Source organism: Oncorhynchus nerka, linkage group LG27 (assembly GCF_034236695.1).
Source record: "Oncorhynchus nerka isolate Pitt River linkage group LG27, Oner_Uvic_2.0, whole genome shotgun sequence".
NCBI classification, from domain to species: Eukaryota; Metazoa; Chordata; class Actinopteri; order Salmoniformes; family Salmonidae; genus Oncorhynchus; species Oncorhynchus nerka.
Genome location: NC_088422.1, coordinates 8,309,084 through 8,335,302, shown reverse-complemented (window position 1 = coordinate 8,335,302; position 26,219 = coordinate 8,309,084). Strand labels below are relative to the sequence as shown.

At 38.5% G+C, this 26,219-nt stretch overlaps 2 protein-coding genes and 1 long non-coding RNA gene across 3 annotated transcripts in view; all 3 read left to right on the top strand.

The window, feature by feature from the left end:
• LOC115124099 (butyrophilin-like protein 1) overlaps positions 1-26,219 on the top strand; it is a 110,056-nt gene that overhangs the window by 13,665 nt on the left and 70,172 nt on the right. The window lies entirely within an intron of this gene.
• On the top strand, positions 15,343-16,461 carry LOC135565187 (uncharacterized). Its single transcript, XR_010461374.1, has 3 exons — positions 15,343-15,473; positions 15,981-16,055; positions 16,324-16,461. It is a non-coding gene; the product is annotated as an uncharacterized LOC135565187 (long non-coding RNA).
• LOC115126234 (GTPase IMAP family member 4-like) lies at positions 16,697-22,594 on the top strand. Its single transcript, XM_065011366.1, has 5 exons — positions 16,697-17,189; positions 17,373-17,441; positions 17,568-17,642; positions 18,651-18,728; positions 19,214-22,594. The coding sequence occupies exons 1-5, from the start codon at positions 17,156-17,158 to the stop codon at positions 20,518-20,520; spliced, it is 1,563 nt and encodes a 520-aa protein (XP_064867438.1). The 5' UTR covers positions 16,697-17,155; the 3' UTR covers positions 20,521-22,594.

Here is a 26,219-nt window from a genome sequence, read left to right as displayed (position 1 = left end):
CTTATTATGAAGCATTCAGTCATTCTCAGACTGCTCACATAGTGCTGCATACATCCCTTTCCCTCAATGTACATTAGTAATGAATGTGATGAACAGTCATATCAATATGATGTATGGTATTTCATTAAATTATGTAATGAGACAGAAATTCAATGAACAATAATAACTAATGCATTCTGTTTTACATGATCATTATTCATGACTCTCCATCTTGGATAATGGATGATCAGGATTTGGTGAGTAATTACTTATTTGTCTGTTTTGTTTATTGACAACCAATAACACAAGACAAAGAACAGACCAGAGTGTTAATCTGATACTATAAAAACTACAGGCCTTGTGAACAGCAGTGTGTCTTCTTCAAGGCTACGAATTAAATCAGTTTCTTTACATTTATCAATACTCTCCCCAAATGTTCTCAAGGTAGGTTGGATTAGATGTATAGATGTTCTTCAAATTATCCAGATTTGACATACATTATCCCTCCCACTATATATCTGCCATAGAGGTCAACATTTCACATCCTCCTGCCATAATATATCTGCCATAGAGGTCAATATTTCACATAGTCCTACACCATATACAATGGGGCAAAAAAGTATTTAGTCAGCCACCAATTGTGCAAGTTCTCCCACTTAAAAAGATGAGAGAGCCCTGTAATTTTCATCATAGGTACAGTTCAACAATGACAGATAAAATGAGAAAATAATATCCAGAAAATAACATTGTAGGATTTTTTATGAATTTATTTGCAAATTATGGTGGAAAAAAAGCATTTGGTCAATGACAAAAGTTTATCTCAATACTGTGTTATATACCCTTTCTTGGTAATGACAGAGGTCAAATGTTTTCTGTAAGTCTTCACAAGGTTTTCACACACTGTTGCTGGTATTTTGGCCCATTCCTCCATGCAGATCTCCTCTAGAGCAGTGATGTTTTGGGGCTGTTGCTGGGCAACACGGACTTTCAACTCCCTCCAAAGATTTTCTATGGGGTTGAGATCTGTAGACTGGCTTGGCCACTCCAGGACCTTGAAATGCTTCTTACGAAGCCACTCCTTCGTTGCCCAGGCGGTGTGTTTGGGATCATTGTCATGCTGAAAGACCCACGTTTCATCTTCAATGCCCTTGCTGATGGAAGGAGGTTTTCACTCAAAATCTCACGATACATGGCTCCATTCATTCTTTCCTTTACACGGATCAGTCGTCCTGGTCCCTTTGCAGAAAAACAGCCCCAAAGCATGATGTTTCCACCCCCATGCTTCACAGTAGGTATGGTGTTCTTTGGATGCAACTCAGCATTCTTTGTCATCCAAACACGACGAGTTGAGTTTTACCAAAACATTATATTTTGGTTTCATCTGACCATATCACATTCTCCCAATCTTCTTCTGGATCATCCAAATGCTCTCTAGCAAACTTCAGACGGGCCTGGACATGTACTGGCTGAAGCAGGGAGACACGTCTGGCACTGCAGGATTTGAGTCCCTGGCGGCGTAGTGTGTTACTTATTGTAGGCTTTGTTACTTTGGTCCCAGCTCTCTGCAGGTCATTCATTAGGTCCCCGCGTGTGGGTCTGGGATTTTTGCTCATCGATCTTGTTATCATTTTGACCCCACTGGGTGAGATTTTGCGTGGAGCCCCAGATCGAGGGAGATTATCAGTGGTCTTGTATGTCTTCCATTTCCTAATAATTGCTCCCACAGTTGATTTCTTCAAACATAGCTGCTTACCTATTGCAGATTCAGTCTTCCCAGCCTGGTGCAGGTCTACAATTTTGTTTCTGGTGTCCTTTGACAGCTCTTTGGTCTTGGCCATAGTGGAGTTTGGAGTGTGACTGTTTGAGGTTGTGGACAGGTGTCTTTTATACTGATAACAAGTTCAAACAGGTGCCATTAATACAGGTAACGAGTGGAGGACAGAGGAGCCTCTTAAAGAAGAAGTTACAGGTCTGTGAGAGCAAGAAATCTTGCTTGTTTGTAGGTGACCAAATACTTAATTTCCACCATAATTTGCAAATAAATTCAAAAAAAATCCTACAATGAGATTTTCTGGATTTTTTTCTTCTCATTTTGTCTGTCATAGTTGAAGTGGACCTATGATGAAAATTACAGGCCTCTCTCATCTTTTTAAGTGGGAGAACTTGCACAATTGGTGGCTGACTAATTACTTTTTTGGCCCACTGTATCTGCGATAGAGGTCAATATTTCACATAGTCCCCCCACTATATATCTGCTATAGAGGTCAATATTTCACATAGTCCTCCCACAATATATCTGCTATAGAGGTCAACATTTCACATATTCCTCCCACAATATATCTGCTATAGAGGTCAACATTTCACATAGTCCTCCCACTATATATCTGCCATAGAGGTCAATATTTCACATAGTCCTCCCACTATATATCTGCCATAGAGGTCAACATTTCACATAGTCCTCCCACTGTATATCTGCCATAGAGGTCAATATTTCACATAGTCCTCCCACTATATATCTGCCATAGAGGTCAACATTTCACATATTCCTCCCACAATATATCTGCTATAGAGGTCAACATTTCACATATTCCTCCCACAATATATCTGCTATAGAGGTCAACATTTCACATAGTCCTCCCACTATATATCTGCCATAGAGGTCAATATTTCACATAGTCCTCCCACAATATATCTGGCATAGAGGTCAATATTTCACACCAAAATGAAAATAGAATCATCTTGAATTTAGCTTGATGTCTTATTATGAAGCATTCAGTCATTCTCAGACTGCTCACATAGTAGTGCTGCATACATCCCTTTCCCTAGATGTACATTAGTAATGAATGTGATGAACAGTCATTCCAATATGATGTATGGTATTTCATTAAATTATGTAATGAGACAGAAATTCAATGAACAATAATAACTAATGCATTCTGTTTTACATGATCATTATTCATGACTCTCCATCTTGGATAATGGATGATCAGATCAATGTGAGTAATTACTTATTTGTCTGTTTTGTTTATTGACAACCAATAACACAAGACAAAGAACAGACCAGAGTGTTAATCTGATACTATAAAAACTACAGGCCTTGTGAACAGCAGTGTGTTTTCTTCAAGGATACAAATGAAATCAGTTTCTTTACATTTATCAATACTCTCCCCAAATGTTCTCAAGGTTGGTTGGATAAAGATGTATAGATGTTCTTCAAATTATCCAGAATATTCACATCATAGATCTCCCACAGTATAGAGGTCAATATATCACATAGTCCTCCCACTATATATCTGCTATAGAGGTCAATATTTCACATAGTCCTCCCACTATATATCTGCTATAGAGGTCAATATTTCACATAGCCCTCCCATTATATATCTGCTATAGAGGTCAATATTTCACATAGTCCTCTCACAATATATCTGCTATAGAGGTCAATATTTCACATAGCCCTCCCACTATATATCTGCTATATTGCTCAACATTTCACACTCCAAAATGAAAATAGAATCAGCTTGAATTCAGTTTGATGTCCTAGTATGAAGCATTCTGTGATGTTTAGACTGTTCCAATAGTAGCACTGCTTACATCCCTTTCCCTAGATGTATATTAGTAATGAATGTGATGAACAGTCATATCAATATGATGTATGGTAGTTCATTAAATTATGTCATGAGACAGAAATTCAATGAACAATAATAACTAATGCATTCTGTTTTACATGATCATTATTCATGACTCTCCATCTTGGATAATGGGATGATCAGCAATAGGTGAGTAATTACTTATTTGTCTGTTTTGTTTATTGACAACCAATAACACAAGACAAAGAACAGACCAGAGTGTTAATCTGATACTATAAAAACTACAGGTCTTGTGAACAGCAGTGTGTTTTCTTCAAGGCTACAAATTAAATAAATGTCTTTACATTTATCAAAACTCTCCCCAAATGTTCTCAATGTAGGTTGGATAAAGATGTATAGATGTTCTTCAAATTATCCAGCATTTTCATATCATAGATCTCCCACAGAATATCTGCTATGGAGGTCAACATTTCACATAGTTCCCACACAATATATCTGCCAAAGAGGTCAACATTTCACATATCCCTCCCACAAAATATCTGTTGTAGAGGTCAACATTTTAGAGGGGTTGAGTTAAATGCGGAAGACACATCTCAGTTGAATACATTCAGTTGGACAACTGACTAGGTATCCCCCTTTCCTTTCCCTTTCACAATATATCTGCCATGGAGGTCAATATTTCACATAGTCCTCCCACAATATATCTGTCATAGAGGTCAACATTTCACATAGTCCTCCCACTATATATCTGCTATAGAGGTCAATATTTCACATAGTCCTCCCACAATATATCTCCCATAGAGGTCAATATTTCACACCAAAATGAAAATAGACTCAGCTTGAATTTAGCTTGATGTCTTATTATGAAGCATTCAGTCATTCTCAGACTGCTCACATAGTAGTGCTGCTTACATCCCTTTCCCTAGATGTTCATTAGTAATTAATGTGATGAACAGTCATTCCAATATGATATATGGTATTTTATTAAATTATGTAATGAGACAGAAATTCAATGAACAATAATAACTAATGCATTCTGTTTTACATGATCATTATTCATGACTCTCCATCTTGGATAATGGATGATCAGGACAACGTGAGTAATTACTTATTTGTCTGTTTTATTTATTGACAACCAGTAACACAAGACAAAGAACAGACCAGAGTGTTAATCTGATACTATAAAAACTACAGGCCTTGTGAACAGCAGTGTGTCTTCTTCAAGACTTCAAATTAAATCAGTTTCTTTACATTTATCAATACTCTCCCCAAATGTTCTCAAGGTAGGTTGGATTAAGATATATAGATGTTCTTCAAATTATCCAGAATTTTCACATCATAGGTCTCCCACAGTATAGAGGTCAATATTTCACATAGTCCTCCCACTATATATCTGCTATAGAGGTCAATATTTCACATAGCCCTCCCACTATATATCTGCTATATTGCTCAACATTTCACACTCCAAAATGAAAATAGAATCAGCTTGAATTCAGTTTGATGTCCTAGTATGAAGCATTCTGTGATGTTTAGACTGTTCCAATAGTAGCACTGCTTACATCCCTTTCCCTAGATGTATATTAGTAATGAATGTGATGAACAGTCATATCAATATGATGTATGGTAGTTCATTAAATTATGTCATGAGACAGAAATTCAATGAACAATAATAACTAATGCATTCTGTTTTACATGATCATTATTCATGACTCTCCATCTTGGATAATGGGATGATCAGCAATAGGTGAGTAATTACTTATTTGTCTGTTTTGTTTATTGACAACCAATAACACAAGACAAAGAACAGACCAGAGTGTTAATCTGATACTATAAAAACTACAGGCCTTGTGAACAGCAGTGTGTTTTCTTCAAGGCTACAAATTAAATCAGTTTCTTTACATTTATCAATACTCTCCCCAAATGTTCGCAAGGTAGGTTGTATAAAGATGTATAGATGTTCTTCAAATTATCCAGAATATTCATATCATAGATCTCCCACAATATATCTGCTATAGAGGTCAATATTTCACATAGTCCTCCCACTATATATCTGCTATAGAGGTCAATATTTCACATAGTCCTCCCACTATGTATCTGCTATAGAGGTCAATATTTCACATAGTCCTCCCACTATGTATCTGCTATAGAGGTCAATATTTCACATAGTCCTCCCACTATATATCTGCTATAGAGGTCAATATTTCACATAGTCCTCCCACAATATATCTGCCATAGAGGTCAATATTTCACATAGTCCTCCCACAATATATCTGTCATAGAGGTCAACATTTCACATAGTCCTCCCACTATATATCTGCTATAGAGATCAATATTTCACACCAAAATGAAAATAGACTCAGCTTGAATTTAGCTTGATGTCTTATTATGAAGCATTCAGTCATTCTCAGACTGCTCACATAGTGCTGCATACATCCCTTTCCCTCAATGTACATTAGTAATGAATGTGATGAACAGTCATATCAATATGATGTATGGTATTTCATTAAATTATGTCATGAGACAGAAATTCAATGAACAATAATAACTAATGCATTCTGTTTTACATGATCATTATTCATGACTCTCCATCTTGGATAATGGGATGATCAGCAATAGGTGAGTAATTACTTATTTGTCTGTTTTGTTTATTGACAACCAATAACACAAGACAAAGAACAGACCAGAGTGTTAATCTGATACTATAAAAACTACAGGTCTTGTGAACAGCAGTGTGTTTTCTTCAAGGCTACAAATTAAATAAATGTCTTTACATTTATCAAAACTCTCCCCAAATGTTCTCAATGTAGGTTGGATAAAGATGTATAGATGTTCTTCAAATTATCCAGCATTTTCATATCATAGATCTCCCACAGAATATCTGCTATGGAGGTCAACATTTCACATAGTTCCCACACAATATATCTGCCAAAAGAGGTCAACATTTCACATATCCCTCCCACAAAATATCTGTTGTTAGGTCAACATTTTCCTTGGGTTGAGTTAATCTGCGGAAGACACATCTCAGTTGAATACATTCAGTTGGACAACTGACTAGGTATCCCCTTTCCTTTCCCTTTCACAATATATCTGCCATGGAGGTCAATATTTCACATAGTCCTCCCACAATATATCTGTCATAGAGGTCAACATTTCACATAGTCCTCCCACTATATATCTGCTCATATGGTCAATATTTCACATAGTCCTCCCACAATATATCTCCCATAGAGGTCAATATTTCACACCAAAATGAAAATAGACTCAGCTTGAATTTAGCTTGATGTCTTATTATGAAGCATTCAGTCATTCTCAGACTGCTCACATAGTAGTGCTGCTTACATCCCTTTCCCTAGATGTTCATTAGTAATTAATGTGATGAACAGTCATTCCAATATGATATATGGTATTTTATTAAATTATGTAATGAGACAGGAATTCAATGAACAATAATAACTAATGCATTCTGTTTTACATGATCATTATTCATGACTCTCCATCTTGGATAATGGATGATCAGGACAACGTGAGTAATTACTTATTTGTCTGTTTTGTTTATTGACAACCAGTAACACAAGACAAAGAACAGACCAGAGTGTTAATCTGAGCTATAAAAACTACAGGCCTTGTGAACAGCAGTGTGTCTTCTTCAAGACTAAAAATTAAATCAGTTTCTTTACATTTTCAATACTCTCCCCAAATGTTCTCAAGGTAGGTTGGATTAAGATATATAGATGTTCTTCAAAGTCCAGAATTTTCACATCATAGGTCTCCCACAGTATAGAGGTCAATATTTCACATAGTCCTCCCACTATATATCTGCTATAGAGGTCAATATTTCACATAGCCCTCCCACTATATATCTGCTATATTGCTCAACATTTCACACTCCAAAATGAAAATAGAATCAGCTTGAATTCAGTTTGATGTCCTAGTATGAAGCATTCTGTGATGTTTAGACTGTTCCAATAGTAGCACTGCTTACATCCCTTTCCCTAGATGTATATTAGTAATGAATGTGATGAACAGTCATATCAATATGATGTATGGTAGTTCATTAAATTATGTCATGAGACAGAAATTCAATGAACAATAATAACTAATGCATTCTGTTTTACATGATCATTATTCATGACTCTCCATCTTGGATAATGGGATGATCAGCATCAGGTGAGTAATTACTTATTTGTCTGTTTTGTTTATTGACAACCAATAACACAAGACAAAGAACAGACCAGAGTGTTAATCTGATACTATAAAAACTAAAGGCCTTGTGAACAGCAGTGTGTTTTCTTCAAGGCTACAAATTAAATAAATGTCTTTACATTTATCAAAACTCTCCCCAAATGTTCTCAATGTAGGTTGGATAAAGATTATAGATGTTCTTCAAATTATCCAGCATTTTCATATCATAGATCTCCCCACAGAATATCTGCTATGGAGGTCAACATTTCACATAGTTCCCACACAATATATCTGCCAAAGAGGTCAACATTTCACATATCCCTCCCACAAAATATCTGTTGTAGAGGTCAACATTTTAGAGGGGTTGAGTTAAATGCGGAAGACACATCTCAGTTGAATACATTCAGTTGGACAACTGACTAGGTATCCCCCTTTCCTTTCCCTTTCACAATATATCTGCCATGGAGGTCAATATTTCACATAGTCCTCCCACAATATATCTGTCATAGAGGTCAACATTTCACATAGTCCTCCCACTATATATCTGCTATAGAGGTCAATATTTCACATAGTCCTCCCACAATATATCTCCCATAGAGGTCAATATTTCACACCAAAATGAAAATAGACTCAGATTGAATTTAGCCTTGATGTCTTATTATGAAGCATTCAGTCATTCTCAGACTGCTCACATAGTAGTGCTGCTTACATCCCTTTCCCTAGATGTTCATTAGTAATTAATGTGATGAACAGTCATTCCAATATGATATATGGTATTTTATTAAATTATGTAATGAGACAGAAATTCAATGAACAATAATAACTAATGCATTCTGTTTTACATGATCATTATTCATGACTCTCCATCTTGGATAATGGATGATCAGGACAACGTGAGTAATTACTTATTTGTCTGTTTTATTTATTGACAACCAGTAACACAAGACAAAGAACAGACCAGAGTGTTAATCTGATACTATAAAAACTACAGGCCTTGTGAACAGCAGTGTGTCTTCTTCAAGACTTCAAATTAAATCAGTTTCTTTACATTTATCAATACTCTCCCCAAATGTTCTCAAGGTTTAGGTTGGATTAAGATATATAGATGTTCTTCAAATTATCCAGAATTTTCACATCATAGGTCTCCCACAGTATAGAGGTCAATATTTCACATAGTCCTCCCACTATATATCTGCTATAGAGGTCAATATTTCACATAGTCCTCCCACTATATATCTGCTATGGACAAATGGTACTAAAATAATGTCCTTGTCAACATTTCACATAGTTCTCACACAATATATCTGCCATAGAGGTCAACATTTCACACTCCAAAATGAAAATAGAATCAGCTTGAATTCAGTTTTGATGTCCCAGTATGAATCATTCTGTGATGTTTAGACTGTTCCAATAGTAGCACTGCACATCCTTATTTCCCTAGATGTATAGTGGTTAGTAATGAATGTGATGAACAGTCATTACAATATGATCCATGGTAGTTCATTAAATTATGTAATGAGACAGAAATTCAATGAACAATAATAACTAATGCATTCTGTTTTACATGATCATTATTCATGACTCTCCATCTTGGATAATGGATGATCAGTAATAAGTGAGTAATTACTTATTTGTCTGTTTTGTTTATTGACAACCAATAACACAAGACAAAGAACAGACCAGAGTGTTAATCTGATACTATAAAAACTACAGGCCTTGTGAACAGCAGTGTGTCTTCTTCAAGGCTACAAATTAAATCTGTTTCTTTACATTTATCAATACTCTCCCCAAATGTTCTCAAGGTAGGTTGATTAGATGTATAGATGTTCTTCAAATTATCCACAATTTTCACATCATAGATCTCCCACAGTATAGTGGGTCAATATTTCACATAGTCCTCCCACAATATATCTGCTATAGAGGTCAATATTTCACATAGTCCTCCCACTATATATCTGCTATAGAGTTCAATATTTCACATAGTCCTCCCACAATATATCTGTCATAGAGGTCAACATTTCACATAGTCCTCCCACTATATATCTGCTATAGAGGTGAACATTTCACATAGTCCTCCCACAATATATCTGCTATAGAGGTCAACATTTCACATAGTCCTCCCACAATATATATCTGCTATAGAGGTCAATATTTCACACCAAAATGAAAATAGACTCAGCTTGAATTTAGCTTGATGTCTTATTATGAAGCATTCAGTCATTCTCAGACTGCTCACATTAGTGCTGCTTACATCCCTTTCCCTAGATGTACATTAGTGAGCTATAGAGTCAACAATGAATGTGATGAACAGTCATTCCAATATGATGTATGGTATTTCATTAAATTATGTCATGAGACAGAAATTCAATGAACAATAATAACTAATGCATTCTGTTTTACATGATCATTATTCATGACTCTCCATCTTGGATAATGGATGATCAGATCAACGTGAGTAATTACTTATTTGTCTGTTTTGTTTATTGACAACCAATAACACAAGACAAAGAACAGACCAGAGTGTTAATCTGATACTATAAAAACTACAGGCCTTGTGAACCCAGTGTGTCTTCTTCAAGGCTACAAATGAAATCAGTTTCTTTACATTTATCAATACTCTCCCAAATGTATCTGCAAGGTTGGTTGTATAAAGATGTATAGATGTTCTTCAAATTATCCAGAATATTCATATCATAGATCTCCCACAATATATCTGCTATAGAGCTCAATATTTCACATAGTCCTCCCACTATATATCTGCTATAGAGGTCAATATTTCACATAGTCCTCCCACTATGTATCTGCTATAGAGGTCAATATTTCACAAAGTCCTCCCACTATATATCTGCCATAGAGGTCAATATTTCACATAGTCCTCCCACAATATATCTGTCATAGAGGTCAACATTTCACATAGTCCTCCCACAATATATCTGCTATAGAGATCAATATTTCACACCAAAATGAAAATAGACTCAGCTTGAATTTAGCTTGATGTCTTATTATGAAGCATTCAGTCATTCTCAGACTGCTCACATAGTGCTGCATACATCCCTTTCCCTCAATGTACATTAGTAATGAATGTGATGAACAGTCATATCAATATGATGTATGGTATTTCATTAAATTATGTAATGAGACAGAAATTCAATGAACAATAATAACTAATGCATTCTGTTTTACATGATCATTATTCATGACTCTCCATCTTGGATAATGGATGATCAGGATTTGGTGAGTAATTACTTATTTGTCTGTTTTGTTTATTGACAACCAATAACACAAGACAAAGAACAGACCAGAGTGTTAATCTGATACTATAAAAACTACAGGCCTTGTGAACAGCAGTGTGTCTTCTTCAAGGCTTCAAATTAAATCAGTTTCTTTACATTTATCAATACTCTCCCCAAATGTTCTCAAGGTAGGTTGGATTAGATGTATAGATGTTCTTCAAATTATCCAGATTTGACATACATTATCCCTCCCACTATATATCTGTATAGAGGTCAACATTTCACATCCTCCTGCCATAATATATCTGCCATAGAGGTCAATATTTCACATAGTCCTCACCATATACAATGGGGCAAAAAGTATTTAGTCAGCCAAATTGTGCAAGTTCTCCCACTTATAAAAGATATAGAGCCCTGTAATTTTCATCATAGGTACAGTTCAACAATGATCAGATAAAATGAGAAAATAATATCCAGAAAATAACATAGGATTTTTTATGAATTTATTTGCAAATTATGGTGGAAAAAAAAAGCATTTGGTCAATGACAAAAGTTTATCTCAATACTGTGTTATATACCCTTTCTTGGTAATGACAGAGGTCAAATGTTTTCTGTAAGTCTTCACAAGGTTTTCACACACTGTTGCTGGTATTTTGGCCCATTCCTCCATGCAGATCTCCTCTAGAGCAGTGATGTTTTGGGGCTGTTGCTGGGCAACGGACTTTCAACTCCCTCCAAATATTTTCTATGGGGTTGAGATCTGTAAATTTGGCCACTCCAGGAAATGAAATGCTTCTTAGAAGCCACTCCTTGAATTCAGGCGGTGTGTTTGGGATCATTGTCATGCTAGTTTCATCTTCAATCCTTCTGATGGAAGGAGGTTTTCACTGTCTCACGATACATGGCTCCATTCATTCTTTCCTTTACACGGATCAGTCCTGGTCCCTTTGCAGAAAAACAGTCCCCAAAGCATGATGTTTCCACCCCCATGCTTCACAATAAGGTATGGTGTTCTTTGGATGCAACTCAGCATTCTTTGTCATCCAAACTTGACGAGTTGAGTTTTATCAAAACATTATATTTGGTTTCATCTGACCATATCACATTCTCCCAATCTTCTTCTGGATCATCCAAATGCTCAAGCAAAAACAGACCGGGCCTGGACATGTATGGCTGAAAGGGAGACAAGTCTGGCACTGCAGGATTTGAGTCCCTCTTCGTAGTGTGTTACTTATTGTAGGCTTTGTTACTTTGGTCCCAAAACTCTGCAGGTCAAATGTTCCAAGGTAGGTTGGGATTTTGCTCATCGATCTTGTTATCATTTTGACCCCACTGGGTGAGATTTCACATCATAGCCCCAATATATCTGCTATAGAGGTCAATTTTCAGTGGTCTTATATCTGTCTTCCATTTCCTAATAATTGCTCCCACAGTTGATTTCTTCAAACATAGCTCCTTACACTATTGCAGATTCAGTCTTCCCAGCCTGGTGCAGGTCTACAATTTTGTTTCTGGTGTCCTTTGACAGCTCTTTGGTCTTGGCCATAGTGGAGTTTCAGTGTGACTGTTTGAGGTTGTGGACAGGTGTTTTATACTGATAACAAGTTCAAACAGGTGCCATTAATACATTCAGTGGAGGACAGACTGAGCCTCTTAAAGGTAGTTACAGGTCTGTGAGAGCAAGAAATCTTGCTTGTTTGTAGGTGACCAAATACTTAATTTCACCATAATTTGCAAATAAATTCAAAAAAATCCTACAATGAGTCAATTTTCTGGATTTTTTTCTTCTCATTTTGTCTGTCATAGTTGAAGTGGACCTAATGAAATTTACAGTCCTCCTCATCTTTTTAAGTGGGAGAACTCCCACATATTGGTGGCTGACTAATATTTTTTGGCCCACTGTATCTGTCATAGAGGTCAATATTTCACATAGTCCCCCCACTATATATCTGCTATAGAGGTCAATATTTCACATAGTCCTCCCACAATATATCTGCTATAGAGGTCAATATTTCACATAGTCCTCCCACTATATATCTGCCATAGAGGTCAATATTTCACATAGTCCCCCACTATATATCTGCCATAGAGGTCAATATTTCACATAGTCCTTCCACAATATATCTGCCTTAGAGGTCAATATTTCACATAGTCCTCCCACTATATATCTGCCATAGAGGTCAATATTTCACATAGTCCTCCCACAATATATCTGCTATAGATGTCAATATTTCACATTCAGTCATTCTCAGACCACAATATATCTGGCTTACATCCCTTTCCCTCAATGTACATTAGTAAGAAGTTCAAATGTTCTCAATGATTCATGGTATTTTATTAACCTTTATTTAAATGAGACAGAAATTCAATGAACAATAATAACTTTCAATGACATTCTGTTTAATGATCATTATTCATGACTCTCCATCTTGTACTTTGATCAGGTTGGTAATTTTATTTGTCTGTTTTGTTTATTGACAACCAATAACACAAGACAAAGAACAGACCAGATGATACTATAAGGCTACAAATTAAATGCCCTTCAATTAAACTACAGGTGTTTTCTTGTACAAATTAAACAGACATTTATCAATAGTCTCCCCAAATGTTCTCAACGTTTATTTAAGAGTATAGATGTTGTACAAAACCATTTATTTTATACCTGGCTTCCTCCTCACATACATCACACACACCATTAGGTATCCAACACACACCCTGTCCTGCTACCCAGCTGAGAGAGATTAGGGAAGGCCACGTATTTCACTCCCCATCCTCCCTCAAGATAGGGGCCCTGGGAAGTCAACATTTCCTTTCCTTTCCACCATCTCCCAGAGGCCCAATATTTCCATAGTCTCCCATAGAATCTGCATAAGACAGTCTGTGTTTGAGACACCCAGACACCACATTATCTATATGGTCTTATTTCTGATTCTCCTAGAATTACACATTTATTGATTATCATTTTATACATTCTAATCAATTCCATAAAATATCTGGGGAGGGTGGAATACTGTTAATTATAATCCTGTGTTAAATGTATATCATCATTTAGTCATTATTCATTTCACAACCAAAATGAAAATGGAATTAGCTTGAATTCAGTTTGATGTCCTTGTATGAATCATTCTGTGATTTCAGACTGTTCCAATAGTAGCACTGCTTACATCCCTTTCCCTAGATGTACATTAGTAATGAATGTGATGAACAGTCATTCCAATATGATGTATGGTATTTTATTAAATATTGAAATGAGACTGAAAATTCAATGAACTGTAATAACTAATGCATTTTGTTATACATTATCAATATTCATGACTCTCCATCTTGGATAATGGATGATAAGGAGCAATACCATAAACCTCCCACAATATATCTGTCAGAGAGGTCAATATTTCATTGAGTCCTCCCACAATATATCTGACAAGAGGTCAAATTTCACATAGTCCTCCCACAATTATATCTGATACTATAAGGTCAATATTTCACATAGTCCTCCCACTATATATCTGCTATAGAGGTCAATATTTCACATAGTCCTCCCATTTATATCTGCTATAGAGGTCAATATTTCACATAGTCCTCCCACTATATATCTGTCATAGAGGTCAACATTTCACATAGTCCTACAATATATCTGTCATAGTCAACATTTCACATAGTCCTCCCACAATATATCTGCCAGTCAACATTTCACATATTCCTCCCACAATATATCTGCTATAGAGGTCAACATTTCACATAGTCCTCCCACTATATATCTGCTATAGAGGTCAATATTTCACATATTCCTCCCTCAATATATCTGCTATAGAGGTCAACATTTCACATATTCCTCCCTCAATATATCTGCTATAGAGGTCAACATTTCACATATTCCTCCCACAATATATCTGCTATAGAGGTCAACATTTCACATAGTCCTCCCACTATATATCTGGCATAGAGGTCAATATTTCACATAGTCCTCCCACTATATATCTGGCATAGAGGTCAATATTTCACATAGTCCTCCCACAATATATCTGGCATAGAGGTCAATATTTCACATAGTCCTCCCATTATATATCTGCCATAGAGGTCAACATTTCACATATTCCTCCCACAATATATCTGTTAGAGGTCAACATTTCACATAGACTATATATCTGCCATAGAGGTCAATATTTCACATAGTCCTCCCACAATATATCTGGCATAGAGGTCAATATTTCACACCAAAATGAAAATAGAATCAGGTTGAATTCAGTTTGTTGTCCCATTATGATTCATTCAGTCATTTCAGACTTTCCAATAGTAGTGCTGCATACATCCCTTTCCCTAGATGTACATTAGTAATGAATGTGATGAACAGTCATTCCAATATGATATATGGTATTTTATTAAATTATTGAAATGAGACAGAATTTCAATGAACAATAATAACTAATGCATTCTGTTTTACATGATCATTATTCATGACTCTCCATCTTGGATAATGGATGATCAGATATCCGTAAGTAATTACTTATTTGTCTGTTTTGTTTATTGACAACCAATAACACAAGACAAAGAACAGACCAGAGTGTTAATCTGATACTATAAAAACTACAGGCCTTGTAAACAGTAGTGTGTCTTCTTCAAGGCTACAAATTAAATCAGTTTCATTACATTTATCAATACTCTCCCCAAATGTTCTCAAGGTAGGTTGTATTATGATGGCATATGTTCTTCACATTCTACTGAATGTATATTCCATAGAACCCTGCCTCCTGACACAATATCCTGTATCTGCCATAGAGTCCAATGCTGGTTATCACAAACAATGACAATAATCATTTGATCAGAGAAAGACCAATAACAAAACAACATTATTTATGAAGTTAACCAGATCTCATTGGTGCCCACGGTCCCTCCATGAGGGAGGCTTGAGTGACAGGAGAAATCTGATTGGTCCTGTTTGTTCTGTATATAGTGATGTAGTCTACCACACAGAACTCACCTCTCTGTTTTGTCACCATAGACTCAGGATCAGAGTATTTACAACGTGAGACCCAGGAGGACAAGCTGAAGAGGGAGGCATCAGCTGGTGAGCTTGGTAAGTATGAGAGAGTCTGGAGGAGAGAGGATTGAATCAGGGAACATGAGTGATGTCATTCAGTTTCAGACTAATTCATTTGTAATGTATCAAATAGTCAATAGACCAGTTGATGTTTGGTTCAGCTCAGATTACTGTTGACTGGAGGAAATAATTACTAATAATTGTACCACCTCCATCAAATGATAATGTCTTTATAGACATACTATTGAATTAATTAATACATTACTTATTCAAACCACCAATTAAATATGTTAATTGCTCTCAGAGTTGAAGATGTTTAAAGAGATGATGAAAGAACTAGAGGAGAAAGACACACAACTGGATGATATGACCCAGGAAGTGAGAGAGAAAGAGAGACTCCTGGATGAGAAGAACCAGAATAATGGAACAGAAGGACAAACTACTGGAACCCAGGAAGTGAGAAAGAAAGACACACAAGACCCAGGAAGTGAAAGAAAGCAACAAAGGATAGAGACATTCAACTAGAGGCTCTGAGAAAGAACCTGCAGGACAAGAACAAACTATTAGTAGAGAACTGGAAGAGAAAGACCAACTAAAGGAAAAAGACCTTCAACTAGAGGACAGGAACCACAGACTGGGGGAGAAGGACAGACTACTGGGGAGAGAAACCAAGACTGGAAGAGAGAGACAAACTACTGGAAGAGAGAGACAAACTACTAAAGGATAGAGACCTTCAACTAGAGGACAGGAACCACAGACTGGGAGAGAAGGACAGACTACTGGAAGAGAGAGACAAACTACTGGAAGAGAGAGACAAACTACTGGAGGGAAAATACCTTCAACTAGAGGACAGGAACTATAGACTGGGAGAGAAGGACAAACTACTGGAAGAGAGAGACAAACTACTGGAAGAGAGAGACAAACTACTGGAAGAGAGAGACAAACTACTGGAAGAGAGAGACAAACTACTGGAAGAGAGAGACAAACATCTGGAAGAGATAGACAAAGTACTGAAGGGAAAAGAAAATGAACTTAAAGAGAGGAGACAGGAAGTAGAAGAGAGGAGACAGGAAGTAGAAGAGAAAGACAACCTACTAGAGGAGAGAGAGAACCAGTTAAAGGAAAGAGACAAACAGATGGAGGATGTCAACAATGAAAATGCTGAACTGGGTGAGATTATTCACACCATTAATACATTTAGTCTTCTGTACTTTCCTCAATTCTCAGGTTTTGTCGACTCTCCACTGAGTTGTGAATATTGTTGTCCATCACTTCATACTTTCCTCTGCATCATATTTCTGTCTAAAGTCTTTAACACAGAATTCAGATCCTAGTCCTCCTTTGTTATTTCAGCTCAACAGATATGTGATGTGAAGACTGAGGTAGAGAGACTGAGAAGAGAGATCTCAGCCCAGATGACTGGTGAGTGAGATATGTGATACTTAACATTTCAGTAGAAACCCAGAACTCCCCTTCAGTAGGTCTATGTGCCTTCATGTGTCACTGAGGTAAATGTTCTCATTCTAAATGGTTGTTCTATTATTTTAGAACATGGAGAGACGTCAGATACAGGTTCCATCCTCCCAGTCAGGAGGAGACACAGCATGGAGTTTCCTCTAAACAGTGAGTTATCAATATTGTCCTGTTGTCTCCTACTGTTTCTAGTCTTCTTAGTGAGTTATCAATATTGTCCTGTTGTCTCCTACTGTTTCAGTCTATAGTGGACCATCCTTCAGTGAGTTATCAATATTGTCCTGTTGTCTCCTACTGTTTCTAGTCTATAGTGGACCATCCTTCACTTAGTGAGTTATCAATATTGTCCTGTTGTCTCCTACTGTTTCTAGTCTATAGTGGACCATCCTTCACTTAGTGAGTTATCAATATTGTCCTGTTGTCTCCTACTGTTTCTAGTCTATAGTGGACCATCCTTCACTTAGTGAGTTATCAATATTGTCCTGTTGTCTCCTACTGTTTCTAGTCTATAGTGGACCATCCTTCACTTAGTGAGTTATCAATATTGTCCTGTTGTCTCCTACTGTTTCTAGTCTATAGTGAACCATCCTGTTGTTCCTACTTAGACCATCCTTCACTTAGTGAGTTAGTGAGTTATCAATATTGTCCTGTTGTCTCCTACTGTTTCTAGTCTATAGTGGACCATCCTTCACTTAGTGAGTTATCAATATTGTCCTGTTGTCTCCTACTGTTTCTAGTCTATAGTGGACCATCCTTCACTTAGTGAGTTATAGTGAGTTATCAATATTGTCCTGTTGTCTCCTACTGTTTCTAGTCTATAGTGGACCATCCTTCACTTAGTGAGTTATCAGATATTGTCCTGTTGTCTCCTACTGTTTTTCTATAGTGGACCATCCTTCTATATTGTGGTCCATCCTTCCACTTAGTGAGTTATAGATAGTTTTCTAGTCTATAGTGGACCATCTTCAAACTGTTTCTAGTCTATAGAGGACCATCCTTCTAGTGAGTTATCAATATTGTCTCAAACTGTCTCAATCTTTTCTCCAATAATCTATATTTCACTATGATGTTTAATGTATTTGTAGTTTGTTTATACTATGTTTTAAATGTGTCTCTGATGAGTCAGTATGTTGACCAGTTCTCTATGTTGTGTTACAGTGGGAGGAGAGACCTCAGATACAGACCCCACACTTCCACTGAGGAGGACAAACAGCATGGAGTTACCTCCTCCACATAGTGAGTTATGGATGTAGATTATATTATATTAGACACTGTTGTACATCCTCCATCTAGTGAGTTATGGATGTAGATTATATTATATTAGACACTGTTGTACATCCTCCATATAGTGAGTTATGGATGTAGATTATATTATATTAGACACTGTTGTACATCCTCCATCTAGTGAGTTAAGGATGTAGATTATATTATATTAGACACTGTTGTACATCCTCCATCTAGTGAGTTAAGGATGTAGATTATATTATATTAGACACTGTTGTACATCCTCCATTTAGTGAGTTATGGATGTAGATTATATTATATTAGACACTGTTGTACCTCCTCCATCTAGTGAGTTATGGATGTAGATTATATTATATTAGACACTGTTGTACCTCCTCCATATAGTGAGTTATGGATGTAGATTATATTATATTAGACACTGTTGTACATCCTCCAGAGAGTCAGAGTGTTGATCAGTGCTGTGTGTTGTGTTGCAGTGGGAGGAGAGAGCAGCAGTCCAGACTCCCCAGTGTCTCCCAGTGTGTCTGAGCTGAGACTGGTGCTGCTGGGGAGGACTGGGGCTGGAAGGGGTGCAGCAGGAAACACCATCCTGGGCAGAGAGGAGTTTGGGGCCCAGGCCAGCCCCTCTGCAGTGACCCAGAGGAGTAAGAGGAGAGAGGGGGACGTGTGTGGGAGACGGCTGGTGCTGGTGGACACTCCAGACTGGTTCTGTCCTGGACTCTCTCTGGAGGAGATGAGACAGGATGTGGGGCTCTGTGTCCGTCTGTCTGCCCCAGGACCCCACGCCTTCCTCCTGGTCATACCAGTGGAGCCCTCTAAGGGGGAGGAGAGAGGGGTGCTGGGGAGAATGGAGATGTTTGGGGAGGGTTGTTGGGAACACACTGTGATTCTATTCACCCATGATGATGGACTGAAAGAGCAGAGCATTGAGGAGTTTCTCCAAGCAGGAAGTCGGGACCTCCAGCAGCTTGTAGAGAAAAGTGGGAGCAGGTACCACGTCCTCAACATTAAGGACAGGGCCCATGGCACTCAGGTATCAGAGCTGCTGGATCAGGTAGAGGAGATGGTGGCAGGAAACAGAGAGAGATTCTACAGCAGTCAGACCTACAAGGAGGCAGAGGACCAGGTTAGAGAGATGGCGGGAAACATCCAGAGAGAGAGAGGAGAGAAGAAACAGAGGGAGGAGAGAGACTTGAGAGAGAGGCTTCAGAAGGAGTTGCAGGACTCTCTGATAAAGATAGAGGGAGTGATCCAGGAACATGAGGGAGATATCAGAACACTCAGTGAAAGAACCAGTGAACTGGAGAGACAGGTGAAAGAAGAGAGGGATGAGGAGAAGAAAAGAGAGCTGGAGAGGGAGCTGAAGAGGGAGTCTGATAGGAGGGAGGAGATGGAGAGAAAGCTGGAGAGATTTAGAGAGAAGAGAGAGAATGAGAGGAGGGAGATGGAGGAGAGACACAGACAGGAGATGGAGAACTATGAAGGAGAAGCCAGAGTTGAAGCAGAGAGAAACCTGATGAAGATAGTCCTGCCTGAGTTACAGAGGAACATCATGATCTCACAGACAAAGATGCAGAGGAAGTTCAGCAGACAGATGGAGGAGAAGAATAGACAGATGAAGGAGAAGAATAGACAGATGAAGGAGAAGGATAGAGCGATGGAGGAGAAGGATAGAGCGATGGAGGAGAAGGATAGAGAGATGGAGGAGAAGGATAGAGTGATTGTGGAAAGGGATGGAGATATAGAGGGACTGATAGAAAGACTGAGGGAAATGTGTAAATGAGTTATTGTAACTAGCCTGAAGAAGTGCTGGGATACATGGAGAGGTAGAAGAAGAGAGAGGGAGAACTGATGAAGATCTGAGGAATGTTTGGGCAGATGGAACCTAGTTCACCATTTCACTGAATTGGCCTGACAACGAGGTTAGAGATGAGATGACTTTTTCATGGAGGGATTGGAGAAGCTAGAGATAATAACATGATATTTATCTGACAATGTAAGAACAACCTGATAGTCTGTCCTGTGATGAGTGTCATGGTGGGATAACAGGTCAGAATACTGATCCTGTCTAGAACAACCTGATAGTCTGTCCTGTGATGAGTGTCATGGTGAGATAACAGGTCAGAATACTGATCCTGTCTAGAACAACCTGATAGTCTGTCCTGTGATGAGTGTCATGGTGGGATAACAGGTCAGAATACTGATCCTGTCTAGAACAACCTGATAGTCTGTCCTGTGATGAGTGTCATGGTGGGATAACAGGTCAGAATACTGATCCTGTCTAGAACAACCTGATAGTCTGTCCTGTGATGAGTGTCATGGTGGGAAAACAGGTCAGAATACTGATCCTGTCTAGAACAACCTGATAGTCTGTCCTGTGATGAGTGTCATGGTGGGAGAACAGGTCAGAATACTGATCCTGTCTAGGTCAAAATCTGTACTTCTGCCCCCGAGCAAGGCAGTTAACCGAATGATCTCCGGGCGCCGAAGACGCGGATGTCGATTGCCCCCCAACCCCTTCTAGGGAGGGAGGGAGGGAGGTCTGTAAAGATATTGATGAGATTTAACACAGAATTCCAAACCAACGTAGATTATTGACCTTTGCACTGCAGCCTTTTAGAATGGAGAGGGTTGAGGGGGGTCACGAGGTCAGCGGGCGGAGTCAGAGACTGAGAACTCTAAAGATCTGAGTGAGACTTTTACTCAGTGTTTGAGGAGGTCTACTATTGAACAGAGAACCATACTGTATTTACCACACTCTACTTCCTATTCAAATTGTTTCATGTTGAAACTTTATGTAGCCTCCGTGATGGCCGGATCCGTTGTCTGGGCGGGGGTCACAACCTACACTGGAGGTTTTGCGTCCGGAGTCCGCACCTTTGGGGGGGATACTGTCATGCCCTGACCATAGAGAGCCCATGTTTCTCTATGGTGTAGTAGGTCAGGGTGTGACTAGGAGGTATTCTAGTTTAAAATGTCTATGTTGTGTTCTAGTTTATATATTCTATTTTGATGTTTTGTATGGTTCCCAATTAGAGACAGCTGGTAATCATTGTCGCTAATTGGGGATCATGTTTAAATAACTGTTTTTCTGTTTGTCCTGTCTAGGGTTTTTGTCCTGTCTAGGGTTTTTGTACTGTCTAGGGTTTTTGTCCTGTCTAGGGTTTTTGTCCTGTCTAGGGTCTAGGGTTTTTGTACTGTCTAGGGTTTTTGTCCTGTCTAGGGTTTTTGTCCTGTCTAGGGTTTTTGTCCTGTCTAGGGTTTTTGTCCTGTCTAGGGTTTTTGTACTGTCTAGGGTTTCTAGAGTTTTTGTCCTGTCTAGGGTTTTTGTCCTGTCTGGGGTTTTTGTCCTGTCTAGGGTTTTTGTACTGTCTAGGGTTTCTAGGGTTTTTGTCCTGTCTAGGGTTTTTGTCCTGTCTAGGGGTTTTTGTCCTGTCTAGGGTTTTTGTATGTTTATGGGGTTGTGTACTAGTCTAGGTGTTTTGTATGTCTATGGTTGCCTAGAATGGTTCTCAATTAGAGGCAGCTGTTTATCGTTGTCTCTGACTGGGAACCATATTTAGGAAGCCATATTCCGTGGGTAATCTGTGGGTGATTGTCTATGTGATGTTGCATGTTTGCACTCAGTGTTGTTAGTGGTCATGTTGTTGGTTTGTTTAGTGTACTTCGTGTTCATTCATCTTACATTAAAAATATATCTTCACATCACGCTGTGCTTTGGTCTCCTCACTACGATGATGGTGACAACAGACCAGACTCCACATGGTTTCTAACCCCAGACTCTGAAGTGATTGTACAGACATGTGGAATATAAATGAGGTCATTGAGACCGAGACTAAAAGTCAACATTGTCACTACTTTTGCTGTTCTGTTATTATTTGGAGTGGGTGAGATATTTGTCTATTGTATTGTTGACCAGGATTAGCATGGGTCAAGACACTGGAATTCCTGAAACCATAAATAATATATAATAATTGTTTGTGAAGTTTCTTCTGATGAAAGTTATAAATGTTAATTTAAAGGCAGTTGTCTTCAGAACATCAATGAATCATATTCTTGATTTCCTGTCTGACTCCCTGTCACACACACAGTCTATTCAGGACAGGGGGGGGTTGTGTGTGTTGAATGCTGGGGTTTGTGTGATGACATTATACACAGGCATGTCTAAGTCTAACACTGGCTCTCAGACAGGAAGTGGCAGCCACACCTTAACAATAATACATGCTTTTTATACAGAGCTTTTCACTGAGGCTCACTGCACTTTACATGGAATGGTAACTACTACATTCAACATCAACTAACCACTCTAACTAACCTCTCAACTAACCACTCTAACTAACCTCTCTAACTAACCACTCTAACTAACCTCTCTAACTAACCTCTCTAACTAACTAACTCTCTCTCTGGCCCTGAGAGCTCTCTCCATCTCCACCAGGACTCTGAAAAGAGACATTCTGTACTGAAGGCATTGGATTTAAATAGTGTCCCCATAGTGCCAGAATGATGTTTCTATGTACTGTAGTTGAATGTTAGCTCGGGTACCTGACTTTCTGCTTTCAGTAATGCTATATAGATGTAGTTTTTCAACAACAATCTGGCTAAAAGCCCATCTTCTGGCTCACAGGTTTGGTTCAGACAGTCATGTTTTCAGCGCTCTGTAACGTTCTGATCTGTCAAGCAGAGTTTGAGCAAAGCAAAGTTTCAGCTATAAATTCAGCCACCAAGTGGAGCATCTTGTAAAACTCCTCTAATGTGTTTATTCTAACCAATCAGAATCAGACCTTACAGAGGAAACACAGAGAGCTGTCTGAGACCTGGGGTCTGCTCTGCTCTCTACTACACCATGCCCCTTACCCTGCTCTCACACACACACAGAGAGAGCTGTCTGAGACCTGGGGTCTGCTCTGCTCTCTACTACACCATGCCCCTTACCCTGCTCACACACACACACACACACACTCGCCCACAGAGAGCTGTCTGAGACCTGGGGTCTGCTCTCTACTACACCATGCCCCTTACCCTGCTCTCACACTCACACACAGAGAGCTGTCAGACCTGGGGTCTGCTCTGCTCTCTACTACACCATGCCCCTTACCCTGTTCTCACACACACACACACACAGAGAGCTGTCTGAGACCTGGGGTCTGCTCTGCTCTCTACTACACCATGCCCCTTACCCTGCTCACACACACACACACAGAGAGAGAGCTGTCTGAGACCTGGGGTCTGCTCTGCTCTCTACTACACCATGCCCCTTACCCTGCTCACACACACACACGCGCACACACACACACACACACTTTCTCTCTTGTGTTCTCTCTATTTCTCACTCACTCACACTCGCCCACAGAGAGACACACACAACTCCTGAATACTCCAAACACACACACACCACTAAAACATAAGTGATGGTGATGAGGGAGGTGAAGGTGAGGGAGAAGGAGAAATGAGGCATTATTAGAAGCATGTCAGTTACCCAGTAAATTAACAGTGGTGAAATGTGATCCTCATACTAGTCGTACAGATCAAATCTCCATAGTTAATCATAAAGCAGAGGGAATGGCTGAGGTGGCTGCCTTGGTGAGAGAAAGTGTTAGAGAACCACATGTAAATATTGTGGATTCCGGAGGAGAAATTGGCTAAATTTGCCACAGGAAAACATATTTTGGGTTGAAGATTCGAGGCGAAATGACAGAGGAATGGATACTAAGGGTAACACATTTAAATTATATGACACAACACTCTCAGAAGGCCTTGGGGGGTTTAAATCATGAGACATTTTATGTGGTTTTATTTGGAAATAAATGTAATTTTTATGTCGCCTTATTCTGGAATAGGATTCTTGAATGGAAGGGTGGAGGGGTCACGAGGAATTAGTATAGGTGTTAAATAACCTAAAATGAACTGGGGTCACGAGGAATTAGTATAGGTGTTAACTAACCTAAAATGAACTGGGGTCACAAGGAATTAGTATAGGTGTTACCTAACCTAAAATGAACTGGGGTCACGAGGAATTAGTATAGGTGTTAACTAACCTAAAAATGAACTGGGGTCGAGGGAATTAGTTAGTTAACTAACCTAAAATGAACTGGGGTGTTAACTAACCTAAAATGAACTGGGGTCACGAGGAATTAGTATAGGTGTTAACTAACCTAAAATACACTGGGGTCGAGGAATTAGTATAGGTGTTACCTAACCTAAAATGAGGAATTAGTATAGGTGTTAACTAACCTAAAATGAACTGGGGTCACGAGGAATTAGTATAGGTGTTAACTAACCTAAAATGAACTGGGGTCACGAGGAATTAAATAGGTGTTACCTAACCTAAAATGAACTGGGGTCACGAGGAATTAGTATAGGTGTTACCTAACCTAAAATGAACTGGGGTCACGAGGGAATTAGTATAGGTGTTACCTAACCTAAAATGAACTGGGGTCAGAATTAGTATAGGTGTTACCTAACCTAAAATGAACTGGGGTCACGAGGAATTGTATAGGTGTTACCTAACTAAAATGAACTGGGTTCTAACCGAGGAATTAGTATAGGTGAGGAATTAATAGGTGTTACCTAACCTAAAATGAACTGGGGTCACAAGGAATTAGTATAGGTGTTACCTAACCTAAAATGAACTGTGTTACCTAACCTAAAATGAACTGGGGTCACAGGAATTCCATAGTTAATAAAATGAACTGGGGCAGAGGAATTGGCTAGGTGTTACCTAACCTAAATGAACTGGGGTCACAAGGAATTAGTATAGGTGTTACCTAACCTAAAATGAACTGGGGTCACAAGGAATTAGTATAGGTGTTACCTAACCTAAAATGACTGGGAACTGGGGTCACAAGGAATTAGTTAGGTGTTACCTAACCTAAAATGAACTGGGGTCACAAGGAATTAGTATAGGTGTTACCTAACCTAAAATGAACTGGGGTCACAAGGAATTAGTATTGTTTACCTAACCTAAAATGACTGGGGTCATGGTTACCTAACCTAAAATGGTCACAAGGAATTAAAGGTGTTAACTAACCTAAAATGAACTGGGGTCACAAGGAATTAGTATAGGTGTTAACTAACCTAAAATGAACTGGGGTCACGAGGAATTAGTATAGGTGTTAACTAACCTAAAATGAACTGGGGTCACAAGGAATTAGTATAGGTGTTACCTAACCTAAAATGAACTGGGGTCACGAGGAATTAGTGAACTAACCTAAAATGAACTCACGAGGAATTAGTATAGGTGTTACCTAACCTAAAATGAACTGGGGGAGGAATTTAAGGTGTTACCTAACCTAAAATGAACTGGGGTCACAGGAATTAGAATAGGTGTTACCTAACCTAAAATGAACTGGGGTCACGAGGAATAGGTTACCTAACCTAAAATGAACTGGGGTCACGAGGAATTGGAAGGTGTTACCTAACCTGAAATGAACTGGGGTGACGAGGAATTAGTATAGGTGTTAACTAACCTAAAATGAACTGGGG

What these genes read in the sequence shown, in the direction of transcription:
- LOC115126234 (XM_065011366.1), top strand. Translation starts at nt 17,156, where the DNA reads ATGGAGGATGTCAACAATGAAAATGCTGAACTGG. An exon ending in GATCTCAGCCCAGATGACTG is followed by an intron (nt 17,442 to 17,567) that starts GTGAGTGAGATA and finishes CTATTATTTTAG; the next exon opens with AACATGGAGAGACGTCAGAT. An exon ending in GGAGTTACCTCCTCCACATA is followed by an intron (nt 18,729 to 19,213) that starts GTGAGTTATGGA and finishes GTTGTGTTGCAG; the next exon opens with TGGGAGGAGAGAGCAGCAGT.